This window comes from Talpa europaea (assembly GCF_964194135.1).
Source record: "Talpa europaea genome assembly, chromosome: 2".
Classification (NCBI taxonomy): domain Eukaryota; kingdom Metazoa; phylum Chordata; class Mammalia; order Eulipotyphla; family Talpidae; genus Talpa; species Talpa europaea.
In genome coordinates, this window is record NC_140068.1 from 21,440,489 (window position 1) to 21,457,085 (window position 16,597).

Genomic DNA, 16,597 nt, shown 5'->3' on the forward strand with positions numbered 1-16,597 from the left:
AGATAGCTTAAAATGATTGTTTTCCATTGTTTATCCTTTTAATGAAGTATTTGGTTGTACAGGCTCAAAATTGTTATCAGGTCCTGGAAACTAAAAATGGGAATGGAAAACCCTTTTCACGAAGATGGCGCCGAAAGCAAAGAAGGAAGCCCCTGCCCCTCCCAAAGCCGAGGCCAAGGCAAAAGCTTTGAAGGCCAAGAAAGCAGTGCTGAAAGGCGTCCACAGCCATAAGATAAAGCAGACCCGCACTTCACCCACTTTTCGGAGGCCCAAGACATTGCGACTCCAAAGGCAACCCAAATATCCGGGGAAGAGCGCTCCCAGGAGAAACAAGCTTGACCACTATGCCATCATCAAGCTCCCTCTTACCACTGAGTCAGCCATGAAGAAAACAGAAGACAACAACACACTTGTGTTCATTGTGGATGTCAAGGCCATCAAGCACCAGATCAAACAGGCTGTGAAGAAGCTCTATGACATTGATGTGACAAAGGTCAATACCCTGATCAGACCTGATGGAGAAAAGAAGGCCTATGTTCGACTGGCTCCTGACTATGATGCTTTGGATGTTGCCAACAAAATTGGGATCATCTAAACTGACTCCAGCTGGCTAATTCTAAATACAATTTTTCACCATAAAAAAAAAAAAAAAATGGGAATGGAAAAGAAGAGGCATTAATTGAACAGGACCCGTGACCCAAGAGTATGACGGGGAGCCCTGTGGAGTGCTGGGGGGCATGGAAGGTGTGAGGGACACCAGCAAGGTGAGACAGAGAACTTCCAAGAAGAGAGGAAGAAACAACAGAGAACCCCCCACACACACACACCTCAACTCTCCTCCCCTCTTGCTTGAACCACCACCAGGGGCCCTGATAGTTGCAAGTGTCAAGCACATCACTCAGAATCATCTGCCAGCTAAGTCCTTGTGGCTGGCAGCCGCTCTACCTCCTGGGGCCAGATTCACTTAAGTTGTTTCATTCACTCTCTTGCCAAGCCCGCCTTGCCCTCCAGTCTCTCAATCTGGGTGTTTTGCCTTTTCATAGCTAACAAACTCTTGGGTTCAGCGAAAATCAAACACCACAGCAACACACCTCTTTTAACTCCTCAAAAACAACAAAACAGGGACCTTCCTAGTGGTGCCCTTGCACAACCTATGAAGCTATCCACAGCCATTGCAGCACAAGTTCAATCCACAGCCAGGGAGCTGCCCACATGGCGCAGCAGGCCTCTCCTGACTTGCCCGCTGCTCCCCTCAGCAGTGTATTTCAGTCTATCTGCCTGTTCTGTTCCCTACTCTGTCTCTGGTGGATCCTCTCATCTCCCTCCCCCCCCCCCCACACACACACACCTCTTCCCTGTACCCTAGTTCTTGTATGCACAAATAAATAAATCTTTAAAAAAAAAAAAAACCCAATGTGTTGACAAGTAAAAACCACTGTCACGCAGAAAGGGGATTTCTTCTATTTCCCTGCCAGCCCACACTGAGCTCTCTCTGAAGGATCACAGGTCGAGCAGGCGCGTGCAGCCATGGTGCCCTCTCGTCGCTTGCTAATCTTCATCATCACTCTCTCCCTGACTGGCGTTCTAGGTAAGTGCTTTGTTTCTTTTAAACTGTTGACAGCTTTGCCAGCTTAATCCGCTGAAGGGATCTTCAGAAATAACACTAGTGCTTTTCTGGCTTTGTAAAAGTTTCAACTTTCTTCTCTCACTAAAGAATCATAAAAGACTCATATTTCCTATGTGCAGCATGAATACTCCTTGGGGGATTTAAAGAGTAACTACTAAAAAAGGTGCAAGAAACTTCATACAAGACCAACACATCCATCTGTCTGTCTTAGTGTTTCTTTTGCCTTCAAAGCTTACTTGACATCATCAGAACACTCTTCAAGGCCTGGATTTCAGCTCTGCCATTTACTATCTAGGCAGCTTGTACAATTGACTTAACCCCCTCCTTCCCTGTGTCTCAATTTCTTTATCTGTAAGATGGAGATTGTAGGTCATGGTAAGGATTAAATGAGTTAATTATATGCAACTGCTTAGAGCAGTGTCTGAGACAGAATTGAGACCATAAAATGTGAGAATTTGCTATTGGTGTTCCCAAGTAACTCTTCAAAAGCACAGTGTATCTTATTGCACCAACAAATCTCCGGGCAAGGCCATTAGAATCCCCATTTAACAGATGGACACCTCACAGTGTAAGTGGCTCAAGTAGTGTTTCCAAGATTATCAGTTGCCAATTGACTGATAACATATACATTCAAGACTCTGTCTCCCAGAAATGTGAGTTTGAGTAGACTGTGCCTTTGGTCCTTGGTGGCACCAAGGGCTCAATTAGCAAAATGTGGCAGGAATTCAAGTGCTACAAAAATGATCTTGGCTTTGCCTTTTGTTAGGTCTGTAACTTTGGGTAAAATCTGCAACTTCTTGAAGATTTAGTTTCCCAACCTGTATGTAATAATAAAAATACCCACCTTATTTGGTGGTTGTAAGAATGAAATAAGATATAACTATTTGAGGGCCTCCCTGGGGGCGCAGCAGGTTGAGCATAGTGCTGTGAGGCTGTCTGCTGCCTCTGCAGCACCGGTTCAATTCCCAGCTGGCCCAGAAGATACCCTCATGGCACAGCAGACCTCTCCTGTCTCTCCTGCTGCTCTGCTCAGCAGTGTTTTCGGTCCATCTGCCTACTCTGTTCCCTGCTCTCTGTCTCTGGTGAGTCCTATCACCCTAATGCACCTCTGGCCTGTACCCCAGTTCTTTTTTTTTAAGATTTATTTATTTATTTATACAAGAACCAGGGTACAGGCCATATTCACGGGAGGGTGAGAGGATTCACCAGAGACAGAGCGGGGAACAGAACAGGCAGACTGATGAAGTACACTGCTGAGGGAGCAGCAGGCGTGACAGGAGAGGTCTGCCACGCCATGTGGGACCCTTGCTGGCCTTGGGGGATCGACCCGGTGCTGCCGAGGCTGTGGACAGCTTCACAAAGCTGCATTCAACCACCTGCACCACCAGGGAAGGCCCACCCCAGTTCTTGTATAAACAAATGAAAATAAATCTTAAAAAAAGATATAACGGGCCTCCCCTGGTGGCGCAGGCGGTTGAGTGCAGCTCTGTGAAGCTGTCCGCAGCCTCTGCAGTGCTGGGTCAATCCCTGCCTGCCAGCAAGGGTCCCACATGGCACGGCAGACCTCTCCTGTCTCGCCCACTGCTCCCCTCAGCAGTGTATTTCATCAGTCTGCCTGTTCTGCTCCCCACTGTCTCTGGTGAATCCTCTCACCCTCCCGCACATCTGGCCTGTACCCCGGTTCTTGTACAAACAAATAAATAAATAAACAAACAAACAAATAAATAAATAAACAACTAAATCTTTTTTTAAAAAGTAAATAAAACACCAAAATATTTTTTTTTAAAAATGTAACTATTTGAACACAGTGCCTGATACATGTTTAATGTTCAGATATGATCAGTGTTCAATGAATGGCAGCCAGAGACAGGAGGAGGGAGAGAAGGAGAAGGAATAGCCTTAACCTCTAATTGTTTTGTTTTGTCTATTGGCTCCTCTGTGGTAGGTGAGAGGCAGGTTCTGGAATCAGACTGCCTGAGTACAAAATCCGCTTCACCATTCGCTATTGAGCAAATTCCTTCACTTCTCCAAGATTTAGGTTTTTTTAGCCTGAAAGAGAAAGATAGCGATAGTATCTTTTTTTCATAAACGAACAGGCAGATTAAATGAATTCAAGGTGATGAAACTGCTCAGGATTTGGTAGAGAGTGATTTGCAATTGTATTTGATGGAGATAGCAGTGGTGGTGTTCAAATAAATAAATAAATGAATGAATGAATGAATGAATGAATGAATGAATGAAATCTATAGACATAAGGAGAATTGAGTCATCTAGTTTCAGGGTAGCAAATCACTTCCAGGCAGGGTCTTCAGGAAATTGCCTGTTATCTCCTGGAATTTTTATATACTAAATACAATTGGTTAGGATAGCCAAATCGAAGGCAGAATAGACTTTTTCAAAGTCCACACCATACCACCATTGGATGTGCTGAAAGAGGTCCATAAAATTTTTTAAATATTCCAATAGTGTTAGCACTAGAACATATACCTTGAATCTTTAGAGCTGAGATTGTGGTTTTAGGAGAATTTGCTTTCATCTCAATGATTTTCAAGCAAAAAATTTTAGTAGGTGGAGAAATCAGATGTGGCAATCCAGGGGATGATATCGAGAGACAAGGAAGGCAGTCAGAGACCTTGGGGTGGAACCACACCCAGCATGGTGGAGCAGGGGAAAGGAGACTCTGCTGAAGAGGGTGGGATGGTAGAAGATGAGGTCAAGGAAATGCAAAGGCTATGTCTCCTGACTCCTTCTGCCTAACTTCCCACTCCTTCTCAGAAACTTTGGACCTGCCAGAGAGGCAAAGTTTTATATCTGCTAGTCTTAAATTTTCATCTGGGACTTAAGCAAAGGGCAGATTAACAAGAGAGAAGCAATTTATTAACACATGCAGTGCATATCACCGGAGAAAGCTAATCAAAGAACAACTCAAAGTGGTGGCTTAGATTTCTAACTTCTATAGCATCTTGAACAAAGAAAAATAAATTTCCAAAACACTTGACAGGAGAAAGGAAAGCAATTTAGGTTCCCAAGGGCAGATAACTGTGGGAGGTTAATATATGGGAGGAAACAAATGGAAATGCCTCTGGTGCCTTCTCTGGACTGAGCAGGGTCCTTCTCCAGTAAAAGGAGAGTATATATCTTGCCTTTAGGCAGAAAGGGAGGTGGAGAGGGAGAGAGAGTTTTCCCTGCATTTATTAATTGGCTTCAGCTCAAAATGATTTTTATGTCAAAGAGGCAAATTTTGGTGTGACATATTCTGGTTCTTTCTGGCTCTAGCATAACATTTTGTCAAGCATATCTTGCCCCATGGGATTAAATCCACGTGGGAATGGGCCACCCATGTTGCAGGGCTTGAGGAATCATAAGCTATGCCAATGTGAAAATAGCACCTTTCCTGCCAAGATTGTTCATGAATCCTTCTCAGGCCCACTAGGTAGGAACTTGAGCAGTTTCCTCAGTAACATGGACCACTTCATCCAGGCAAGGATGCTGGGGTTCTGAGCACCAGGATTCAGTCATTCAGCAGAGGGACAGCAAAGGGCTACCTCCATGCAATAAAGCTAGGTTAGCTGAGAGAGCTGGAGGACCCTGAAGCAGGACCCAAAGATTGAGAAAGGAGGAGCCAACTGCCAGACTGAGCTCCTAGAGCCAATACTGACCTCAGGCAAAAGTCAGCCTCAGAGTAGCGGTCCTGTAGGCTGCTTAGGAAGGTGGGCCAGTGGCCTTGGTGTGGGCCTTTCACCTCAGTCATTACACGCCATCACCATCACCATCAGGGAAGGAAGGAAGAACAATATTTTATCAGTGGTATTTACCTTCTCTACAGCTTGGGAATGGGGTGGGAGTTTATTACGTGTGTTCTTATCATCTGGAACACAATTGTATCAAAATCATCACAGAGAAGATCCAAAATGTTGGTTTCTGGGCTTCCCTTCCACATTCTGCACTTACAGCAACTACTTCAGGGAATCCCAAGACAGGTTTACATTGAAAACTCTTGCTAACAACAGTGTGCTCCTATTCCGTGTTTTTCCTTTTCTTATTTTAGACATGCAGCCAGCCCATGAGTCTCTGAAGCCACAGAGAGTGCATTTTCAGTCCCGAAATTTTTACAACATTTTGCACTGGCAGCCTGGGCAGGCCTGCTCCAGCAACGGCAGCCTCTATTTTGTGCAGTATAAAACGTAAGTAATTTGAACTAGAAAAAGCTGGAAGAGATGTTTACGGGATAACAATGATGGGTTAAGACCCGAGCTATTTTCATTTTCAGAAGGGTTGAGAAGAAGCAGAAGTAGGGACAGTAGAGTCTGGCCCCCAACCCCAACCTCCTCCCAAGGCTGCTTGGTAACACAAAATGCATGATGATGTGCAGTCTGTAGGGGAGATACATCACCCCTGGGAGACCCAGCACCTAGGTTTCTTAACAGAGCCTGCCGCATGTGGGCTTTTAATACCTGTGTCAAGAAAGCACTGGAAACAACTTGTTTAACAGTTAGTAGTATTGTAGAAATAAATTCTAGCCTTTTACCCAGGCAGGGGAAGAGCAGGTGGTACTTTAGGAATGGTGATGTCAGGAGAAGCTTTGTTACTCATGCATGAGGTCCCAGACCTGAGTAGCTCTGTAAGTTCTGAGAATCGGTTTACAGACCAAGGGTTCCTTTTATACACAACGGTGTCTATATCTGTTACATTGATAGCATCGTTTTTTCATCAGGCACAACCATTTGCAGCAAAGTCCCCAGACAAGGGAGGCAAGGCAAAGAGGGAAAGATGCAGGCATTCGGGGATGGCCTTGGAAAGATAGACCAACTGGCTGGCTGCCGGACTTTGTAGATAAGAGTGCTGAGGCCCTGGCCATGAATCTTGAAAGGGGATAAAGCTGTAAATTATGTTAATTTAAATTATTGTTAATTATGCCTGCATTGGAGTGTTCATTGCACCTGGGCTGGAAGTTCTGCTGGAATCTTTATTATATTCATTTGCCCAATAATATATTTTCACTTCAGTAGGTAGTCAAATAAGTTGACATCATTGATAGTTGACAAAGAAGTTGTGAAACACAAGAAGTGAGTGTATAAAATATATTTTCCACTTAAGATCATTATTTAGAGAGGGTTTCCTATTTCGAAAATTATTTTGAAAAATTAATGACTCCTGTAAGCCAGGACACACATTGCAACGCGTTGGTGCACGTTCCTCTCGTGGGAGCCTCATGCTGATCCTGGTGGATTGTTGCCAGTACTCAGATATAATCGACTTTTTTCTGGATCAAGGCCTCGGGCCATAAGCTCTTGATTTGCAAATCACAGGCTTTCCCACTTATACATTTCCTGGTTTGTTTTTTTTCCAAATTATTTTTATTGAGGTAAAGTTGGTTTACATTGTTTCATCTACTTTGGGGGTTGTAAGTTGAAACCTCTGTAAATATAGGAGGCATTTCCTTCTTTTACATAGATTCAGAAGCAGCTTGAGCATGAGACAGGAGATACTAGCTTAGCTTAATGGCTTATTAGAAATTCAGAAAATCAGATGATGCAATGGGCCAGAATAGCGATTTATTTTACTGATATATAACTGGTGAGGAAGTAAGGTATCAGTCTTCCTTTTGCTGTGTCACCTTCCCATTGTTTTAAGCTGAATCAACTTATATTGCCTCCTTGCCTCACTACCTTTTTTCCATGGATTTTTCTCACTCTCTCCCAACCTCTAATTGTAAAATTATACACTGCTGAGGGGAGCAGCAGGTGAGACAGGAGAGGTCTACTGTGCCATGTGGGTTAGCAGCCTGGCCAGAATGCTGCAGTGGTTGGTGATAGCTTGATAGGGCTGTCTTTAATCCCTACACCATCAGGGAGGCCGGAAACCTCAGAAGCTTAAGAATGTCCCTGGTCTTACAAGGGGTTAAGACGCAAACTATGAAGCTATCCATAACCAGGGAACTACCCACATGGCACAGCAGACCTCTCCTCACTCTCCCGCTGCTCCCCTCAGCAGTGTGTGTCAGTCAACTGCCTGTTCTGTTCTCCATTCTGTGTCTGGTGAATCCCCTCACCACCAACCCCCCCATGCCTCTGGCCTGTACCCCAGTTCTTGTATGCATAAATAAATAAATGTTAAAAATAAAAAAAAAATATGAAGGGTTAGTACTCAAGAATGGAAATTGATCCAAATACCAGAAGACGAACTTCTCTGAGTGTTAAAAACCAAAAACACTTATGTTAGTGATGCAGAAGGGGTCAAGCTTGAGGCTGTCTTTCAGCAAAATAGCACTTGGTTAACAAGAAGGAATTCTTTTAAAAGATAATTAAGAGCAAGGCCTCCCTGTTGAAGCAAGGGTTAAGTCTCAGCACTATAAAGCTATCAGCAGCCAACCTGCCTATTGTGCTCCCCACTCTATCTCTGCTGAATCCTCTCACCCTCCCCATACCTCTGGCCTACACCCCAGCTCTTGTACACATCAGTTAGTAAATCTTTTTTAAAAAAAGATAATTAAGAGCAACCATAAGCTTTTTCACTGGTGCTGATATTGGAAGAAAAATTCCAGTCTAAAAATTAAAAAAACTGAAGACTTCTTTGATGAAAAAAGAAACTGAGATCTTTGTCTTTTTTCTGTAGGTATGGAGAAGCAAAATGGAAAAATAAAGAGAATTGTTGGGCTACTCAAGACTTATTTTGTGACTTTACCAATGAAATGTCAAATATACAGGATGCTTATTATGCAAGGGTGATGACGAACTCAACTGGGATCAACTCAAGCTGGGCCATGACCAAGAGGTTCATCCCTTGGTGGGAAAGTGAGTTCCATTGAGTTTCTTCGTATTTGCTCTCCCTGTCCTTGAATAACCCTCATAGAACTTGGCCAACTCCCAGGTCCTATGATTTGTTGAGGTCTACACCATCATCTCATTTCATTTAATTCTTAGAACAACTGTTGGAAATGACTTTTCTACCCTCATTTTACAGTCAGGAAATCAAGGCACAGAGGTTTCATGTAACTTTGTCAATATTAAAAGCTAAGGTTTGCTCAGATCTGTATGAAACCTCTATATATGCCTTTTAGATTTTTAATTGTCATTTTTTTAAATAGATAATTAAATATTGGTTCATAATAGTCTGTAAGCCAACTTAAATGTTTTGATATTGAAAAATTTCCCAAAATAAAATCCTAAGTAATGTCTTTTTGATTTAGTTCCTATGAGATTTTTTTTCCCCCCAGAGAATCCTTAGAACACATTCATAAGATCTGTTCACCCTGTTAATAAAAAAGGGACATGACAATCTAGGCTAATTAAGCATATTGATTGCATGGAAGAGTCAAATAAGCTATGATGCTAAACCTTACCATTTATGTATAGAAATATGTGATGTTAATGAGGGTATCCTAAAATTATATGAAATCCCTAAAAAAGTCTGATATGTGCTGTCATAATATTATTACTTGTTATTGTGGTTATCATTTTAAAATATTTTATGCAGCAAAATTAAGTAAATTTTGTTTTTCAATTGCATTATAATCAGATCAGTAACTATGGCGCAGATTTAGCTATTTTCTAGGTTTAAGAAAAACTTGTTCTTTTTCTAAAGCTATTACCTGCTACAATTTGTAAATTATATCTTTGTGAACATAACTGAAACACTTTTCTTCCCATCTGAGGGCTTCAGAATTTGGATTTTATTAGTATGCTTATTTTATTGTAATATATTTATTTGCATAAATTCCATAAAAATCTTTTTTCTCGCTTTAATAGGACATTATTGGAAACATGATTACGTTGTCAAAGCTTTGACAAATGTGTTATATTTGAGAATGAGGAACATAAACTTAGATGTAATCAATAAAGATAGATCAGCCTAATGCCTTGCTTACAGAATTGCAGACAACCTAGCCAGTGATGCTGAAATTTCAGGTTTTTAGGCCTAGTCTCCCAGCCAGGAATGGGTCCCAGGCTGCAGTGCAGCACTGAGTCTCAGCCACTAAATCACCACGGGCTGGTGTCTCACAAACCCAAACAGAAACTTCCAGTAACTTCTCTGGCGCTTAGGCAAGCAAGCGAGAAGAGGCAAATTTGTTTAGAGAAAGAAAAAGTTTATTGAGGAGAAAAGGAACATAAATAAAGTGGGACTCCCCGGCCTCCCAGGCCGGTGGAAACAGGCCAGGGAAGGGCAAAGGAACCAAAGTGGAGTTGTGCCTTAGGGAATATACACCTTCTTTCCCTAATTATGTAAAGCTCCACCAGTCTCTTTGTGATTGGTTAGATCTCGGTGGTCTCACTCACTGTCGAAAAGTCTCTGCCCAGCACTAAATCTCTGTGTCCCAGCCCTTATCTTTTTTCTTTATCTTGTCCAGGAATGTCCTGTTGCCCCTATCTTGGGGTGTTTAATTAGTTCCTTTTGGAATTTGTTCTCCTTATCTCTCCCTGACGCTCCTGAAGTCCCTACACTGCCCTTGAAGCTGCCTAATTATCCCTAACTTGCCCTAGGACTCACCAGGAGGGTAATAAACGTCACCTTATCAGGACTAGAACCCCAGGATATTTTGGGGACTGCAGGGGAAGGGAGATTTACACAAATCTACATGTGTTGCTGGGGAAGTCTAATGGTGGGATTTTAGCATGACTTCCAAACTTCGAGAAGCTATTAAAAGTTCAATCTGAGATGCCTTGTGAAAAGTTCCAGCAAAACAGATTTACAAGAGTCTATATGATTAATATTTATTTTTGCTGCACTTATGAAAATAGCTGGTGAAGTTTATTGAAACTGGACTTAATTCACAAGAAATTAATTTTACTGTGGTTATCTTTGGCAAAATTGGGGGTGATGGTGTTATAGGGCAGGAGGGCAACCCCGCTCTAAAACGGGTTGCCTGACTGGGTCCTCACCCACGTGCTTAAAAGGCACTTACACTGCAGACACACACAAAAGGTTAACAAAAGGTTTATTTACAAGGGAAGGGGAATGAGGAAATATACAACTCAGGGACAAAAGAGGGAGGTAAAGTCTTAAATGTGTCCTACCTATTCCACGGAACTGGAATCCCAATGGCACCCTGAGAGCTGGCGGAAGACCCAAGAGTTGTGAAGCCAGGAGAGAGCCCCAAGGCTGCTGTTAACAACACCCTCAGTTCCCAGCAAACCTCCCTTTGGTGATAATGGTATTTGTCATTTCCAGTGTCTTCATAGCTTTGGTCTGGAGTGGGGGTGGAGTCTACAAAGCCTGTTTGGAATTAGCTCAGGGCATCCTTCCCCCTAACAGTAGAAAATTATCTTCAAGGGGAGAAAAAATGTGAACTCAAGTTAGCTTTGCTGGAAAAAAATACAACATTGCTGCAGATCCTGGTCACTCAAAACAAGGAAATTTTGTGGGTTCAGAACAAAATGCAAAAAAAAAAAAAAAATTACCAGTATTATGTCAAAGAAAACAGTAAAAATCAGAGGTATTTCCAGGTCTGTTCAGTTCTGTGTAGGAAATTTTTACTCCCAACAGTTCCATCAATAGGAATCTGCTGAGGCCTTTTCTCTCTATTTTCTTCGGAAACAATTTCTGTACTATACAATATTGCAAGGCAACAATCACCATTGACAATTTACATACTATATATCAGGTGTTGAGAGTTTGTATATGTTTTAGAAAATCAGTATGAACATTTCTGTACATGTCAAAGTGTTAATAATGGTAGTAATTTTTTTACTACTTATCTCAGAGTCTATTTTTGCATAACTTCCATAGGGATTTAGTCTGCTTAAACTAAAACAATTGGACATGAGTTTCATTGTGTGGCTTTAATAGGAGTTCTTCCAGGAAGATGAAACAGCTGAATCAAGGAGAGGAGAACCAGGCCTCCCCGGTGGCGCGGCGGGTTGAGTGTAGCACTGTGAAGCTGTCTGCAGCCGCTGCAGCGCAGGTTCAATCCCAGCTGGCCAGGGAGATTTCCACATGGCACGGCAGATCTCTCCTGTCTCACCAGCTGCTCCCCTCAGCAGTGTTTTCCATCTATAGCCTTGTTCTGCTCTCCACTCTGTCTCTCTTGAATTCTCTCACTCTCCTGCGCCTCTGGTCTGTACCCCAGCTCTTGTATAAAAATAAATAAAACTTAAAAAAAAAAAGAAAAAGAGGAGAAACTGTTGCTTTGTTGTAGGCTCCAGAGACCCCCAAGGGAGGTGAGGGAGCTGCCTCCATGGGCAGGACTGGACAATCTGGAAAAAGAAAAAGCCCTGGTACCCTCGAGAAGAGGAAGCCCAGGTGGAGCCTGGTGAGACCAACTTTGTTCTTGAAGTCTACGTGGAACAGATGTCAAGAGTTTGCTCTGATCCTATATGGAGGATCAAAAAAAGCCAGCTAAAATTGCTGTTTAGTTATTCTGCCCTGTGATTTTACGCAAAAATAGGTAATGTGGTTTAAAAGTAGATTTGGTTTTCAAACTTTTGCTACGCTGTTGAAACAATTTTGTATCAAGGTTGAGAGAAACTGTTTTTGCATAAGTTGAATCCATTTTAATATTTTTCCTGTGATTTGATATCTTTGCTGTTTTGTTTTGGTTAATGCCTCCAGATGATTTTTCTTCTTCTTTTTTTTTTTTTTTTTTTTTTTTGGCTTGGACTGATAAACTATTTTCCAGGAATGGAGGAATTTTGCTTTCCACTGGTTTGCTTTCCAATGAGAACCCTGAGAAAAATTTTCATCTGAGACTGTACCCCAGCATCCATATATTTGATCTTCAACATCATGGAAATGGTGGCAAAAAGTGAAAGGGGGGAATTGCTAGGGGGAAAGGATGTTCTGAGCTAATTCCATACAGGCTTTGTGGATGCCACCCCTACTCCATCAAAACTCTGGGAAGTACAAATCCCAGGATCCCCAAAGGGAAGTTGCGAGTGTTATAGGACGGGGAGAGGGGCAGCCCAAAACCCCGCAAACCTGCCTATTCTAAATGGGTTCTGCCATCCGCTGCATCAACACAAAACATAGGAGACTTTAATGAAAAGGAACTTTAATAAAACTAGGAAACAATACAGGTAAGGCAAAGAGTCTAGTTTCTAAATGAAGCACCCAAAGTTACCCGTCCCCTCGTGGGTAAAAGTCCATCCATATGGGATCGGCCCAGAACAAGGCCCCAAAGCCTGCTACAAGTCTAAAGCATCTTCCAGTGGGGACCCACAGAAAAGGGTCACAAACAACCGGACAAGCCCGGAAGGAAAAAAGCAAAATCAACATCAAGATAAAAGCTGCCATTGTCACCTCCCCACGGGTCTCACCCACATCTGTGTCACCCAGTCCACGACCAAAAGACAAGCACAGTTTCTTCACGTGTCTCTAGGCTCCATGCGCCTCCTCCAGGTCTCCTTCTGGCTCCATCCTGCTCCTTCCTCAGTCTCTTCTGCAGCTTCTTCTCTTCCTGCTCAGCTCCACCCTCCCTTGGTGGTGATGGGATTTGTCTTTCCCAGAGTCTTGATGGCTTTAGTCTGGAGTGGGGGTGGAGTCCACAAAGCCTGTATGGGATTAACTCAGGACATCACTTCCCCCTAACACGAGGACCTAAGGGCAGAGTTAAGCAGCCATTTTCTCTCTTTGTAAGTAAACACCAGCCATGTTAGTGGGGCCGGGCACACTTGCCTCATGCTCTTGGCCAGGCAGCTTTGGTCTCTGCATGTCATTTTGTTAGGGGGAAAGGATGTCTGCTAATCCCATACAGGCTTTGTGGACCCCACTCCCACTCCAGACTAAAGCCATCAAGACATTGGGAAAGACAAATCTCATAACCACCAAAGGGAGAGTGGCTGGGACCTGAGGGTGGAGTTAAGCAGCCAGGTTGGGTATAAAAACCAAACACGTGGGCCTTGGGGGGCTCGCTGTCACTCGCCTCCTGGCTTCATGGTTCCTGGCTTGTGGCCAGTTCTCAGAGTGCCATTTTGGGATTCCTGATCAGCGGATCCGGTAGGACTCATTTAAAACTTTATCTCCCACTTTTCTCCCTGAGCTGTACATTTCCTCATTTCCCCTTCCCTTGTAAATAAACCTTTTATAAACCTTCCGTGTGCGCCTGCAGTAGAGCATTGATAAGTCCTTTTAAGCACGCGGGTGAGGACCCACAGTCAGGCACCCTGTTTTGTATCGGGGTTGCTCTACAACAGTTTGGGAATCCAGGTTGGCAGAACAGGTAGGACACATTTAAGAATTTATCTCCCTCTTTTCTCCCTGAGTTGTGCATTTCCTCATTCCCCTTCCCTTGTAAATAAACCTTTTGTTAACCTTTAAAAAATTAAATAAATTAAATGAAATTAAAAAAATAAATAGATGTTACCATAAAGTTTCAAAAAAAATTATCTTCAAAGAGATTTCTTAAAAATTTACATTTTAGATATCAGCAGTATCTCTCTATAGTGATTTTTGCCAGGTCTCTGAGTTTAATAACAACTTGGTATTGTGCATAATGTATCCATGTGAAGTGTCACAGTTTTGAATGATTTGTCAAAGTTTTCTATTCTTTTTCCAGCCAAAATAGATCCTCCAGTCATAAATATAACCCAAGTTAACAGATCTTTGTTGGTGATTCTCCGTGCTCCAAATTCACCATATAGAGACCCAAAAGGGGAAACTGTAACGATGGAAAATTACTATGAGCTAGTATACCGAATCTTTATAATGAAGAACTCACTACAAAAGGTAAGTTCAGATGAATACCTACCACTCATATTTTTTTCTTTTGTTCATTTAACTACCGTTTTAGCTACACAGTACATCTTTTCTTTGCTACTCTATCTCCTCTTATTTTTCCTTATCCAAATAATGCACCGCATCACCAACAGAGTATATATATATATATATATATATATATATATATATGCGTATATATATGTATACAGAATATATATCTACATATATATATTCTGTATACATTCACACTTTATAGGGGTAAGATCACAGCATTATCTATTTGTGCCAATTTTGTTACAATATTCTATTGATAATCCACCAACAGTGCCTTTATCTTAGTTGGGTAGTTAATTAAATGTTCTTTTTTTGTGTCTACCTAAGACAGGTTTCCTTTAGTTGAAAGGAACAGAAACCCATTCAGACTCTTCAAATACAAAAGTTGAGGGAAGGGGAGGAGTTTTTTATCAGGAGGTAACAAGCAATCTCATGGACAGTCAGAGGAAGAAAATAATGTGCTGTCAGGAAGGAAAAATGCAGAAGCGTGTCAATAATTGTCCTGAAGTCCATTCCACTCTCTTAGCTGCACAGTTTAATTTTTTTGAAAAAGAGACTCCAACTACTGGATTAACAACTTTGAAAGGAACCATTTCTACACAAACATGACCATCCTTCTATCTGCTGTGTATAGGACTCTAGAAATCTAGGATGTGTCTGGGAAGAAACCCTACAAACCATCCACTACTGTGACTATGTAATTTTATCAAAAATAGAGCAGATCAATGACTTACAGAAAACTATTTCTCTTCCTTTTTCCCCTGGTGTATAGGAACAAAAGGTATATGAAGGTGCTCACAGAGTTGTTAAAATTGAAGCTCTAACACCTGGCGCTGGCTACTGTGTAAGGGCTGAAATATACCAGCCCTTGTTTGATAGAGGAAGTCAGAGAAGTGAAGAGAGATGTGTGCAGATCCCTTGAAGTGGTACGCAGTGTTCCAGGAAATCAAGGTCTTTGAGAACAGGACTGCTGGTCTTTGAAAGATTTCATTAAAATTTACTATATTTTCTTAACGCTTTGTTCACTATGCTTCAGGGGCTTCTTTGCTTATTCATTCTTCTTTCGCCTTTCTATTTTGTTTGTAATCAAAATTTAAGCATCTCTTCCTCCCCCCAAATTAGAATTTAAAGAGGCAGAAAATAAACATCTCTATGAAACACAGAACTTCTCTTCTGAATGTAAAATCAGTAACAACCTTGACTCTTCTAAGACAGATAAAGGAACATTTAAGATTCAAGGAAAAGGGTCCTCCTTGGTGGCGTAGGGGTTAAGTCTCAACCAGCGTTCTCATTTAATCATCACTGTGGCCTCAGTTAGATCCCAGGCTAACCCACATGGCGCAGCAGACCTCTCCTGTCTGGGCTACTGCTCCCCTTAGCAGTGTATTTCAGTACATCTGTTTGTTCTACTCCCCCTTTGTCTCTGCACCTCAGCCTACACCCCCCTGCACCTCTGCCTACACCCCAGTTCTTCTATGCATAAAAAAATAAATATTTTTAGAAATCCAAGGAAAAATAGACATTTAATAAATGTTATTAAATTAATTATTCAAAACCAGCATTAGGTTAAGCATTTTCTGTTGGGCCAGTTAAGTTGATACAGTTTCGCCAACTTCTACATGAATGAATATTTTCCCATATAGTTCTATTTTGTATGAACTCTTTCATAAATTTATTTTCTATTATAAAATGTTTCTACTTAATTAACCAATATTTCATTTTAAGTTCTATTCTATGTAAATAAGAACTGTATTTGAAAAAAACTTCTCATGATCTTCAGATTAATATCTAGATTAAAATGATCAACAATAACAACTAAATAACAAAATGCTTACTTGGTATGATTTCCTTCATTTAAATTTTAAAAAACTCCTTTTTAAATAATATTGCCTTAGAAAAATTTGTCTATATTCTCAAAATTGGGTATAATATTTTTCAGCAACAAATTACAAATGAAACTTACCTCCAACTCAATCTTCTTGACAGAAGAAGATTGGAAAGCTCATGATTTGCATACTTAGGCCTTATGAATGACAGTTTGGTTGGGAGCATAGGAGCTGGTGGGGTACCCCGTGGAGAAGTTAATTTGAAGATGAAAGCTTACATTGGATGGCAGGTTTATTAGGCAGAGGGACTGGCAAGATTATATCCCAGAGACCTTCTAGAGACTCCACTGTTTCTCCCAAGTAAAGTTCTCCTGCCTTCAGGCTGGGGGTAGGTAACATAAAGTTGCCTTCTCCTCTTTGCCCTGACCCTTGCTTATGG

General features: G+C 41.7%; 2 protein-coding genes across 2 annotated transcripts; both read left to right on the forward strand.

Annotated features, from left to right (window-relative positions):
* The first annotated feature begins 115 nt into the window (after positions 1-115).
* On the forward strand, positions 116-942 carry LOC311167357 (large ribosomal subunit protein uL23-like). Its single transcript, XM_084228283.1, has one exon. It carries the CDS (start codon positions 125-127, stop codon positions 593-595), a length of 471 nt encoding a protein of 156 aa, XP_084084409.1. The 5' UTR covers positions 116-124; the 3' UTR covers positions 596-942.
* A 585-nt stretch (positions 943-1,527) lies between these two features.
* IL22RA2 (interleukin 22 receptor subunit alpha 2) lies at positions 1,528-15,254 on the forward strand (the record flags this gene model as incomplete). The annotated part of the gene is made up of 5 exons (XM_084257958.1): positions 1,528-1,588; positions 5,676-5,811; positions 8,243-8,421; positions 14,118-14,287; positions 15,105-15,254. 5 exons carry the CDS (start codon positions 1,528-1,530, stop codon positions 15,252-15,254), a joined length of 696 nt encoding a protein of 231 aa, XP_084114084.1.
* Between the last annotated feature and the right edge of the window lie 1,343 nt (positions 15,255-16,597).

What these genes read in the sequence shown, in the direction of transcription:
- LOC311167357 (XM_084228283.1), top strand. Translation starts at nt 125, where the DNA reads ATGGCGCCGAAAGCAAAGAAGGAAGCCCCTGCCCCTCCCAAAGCCGAG.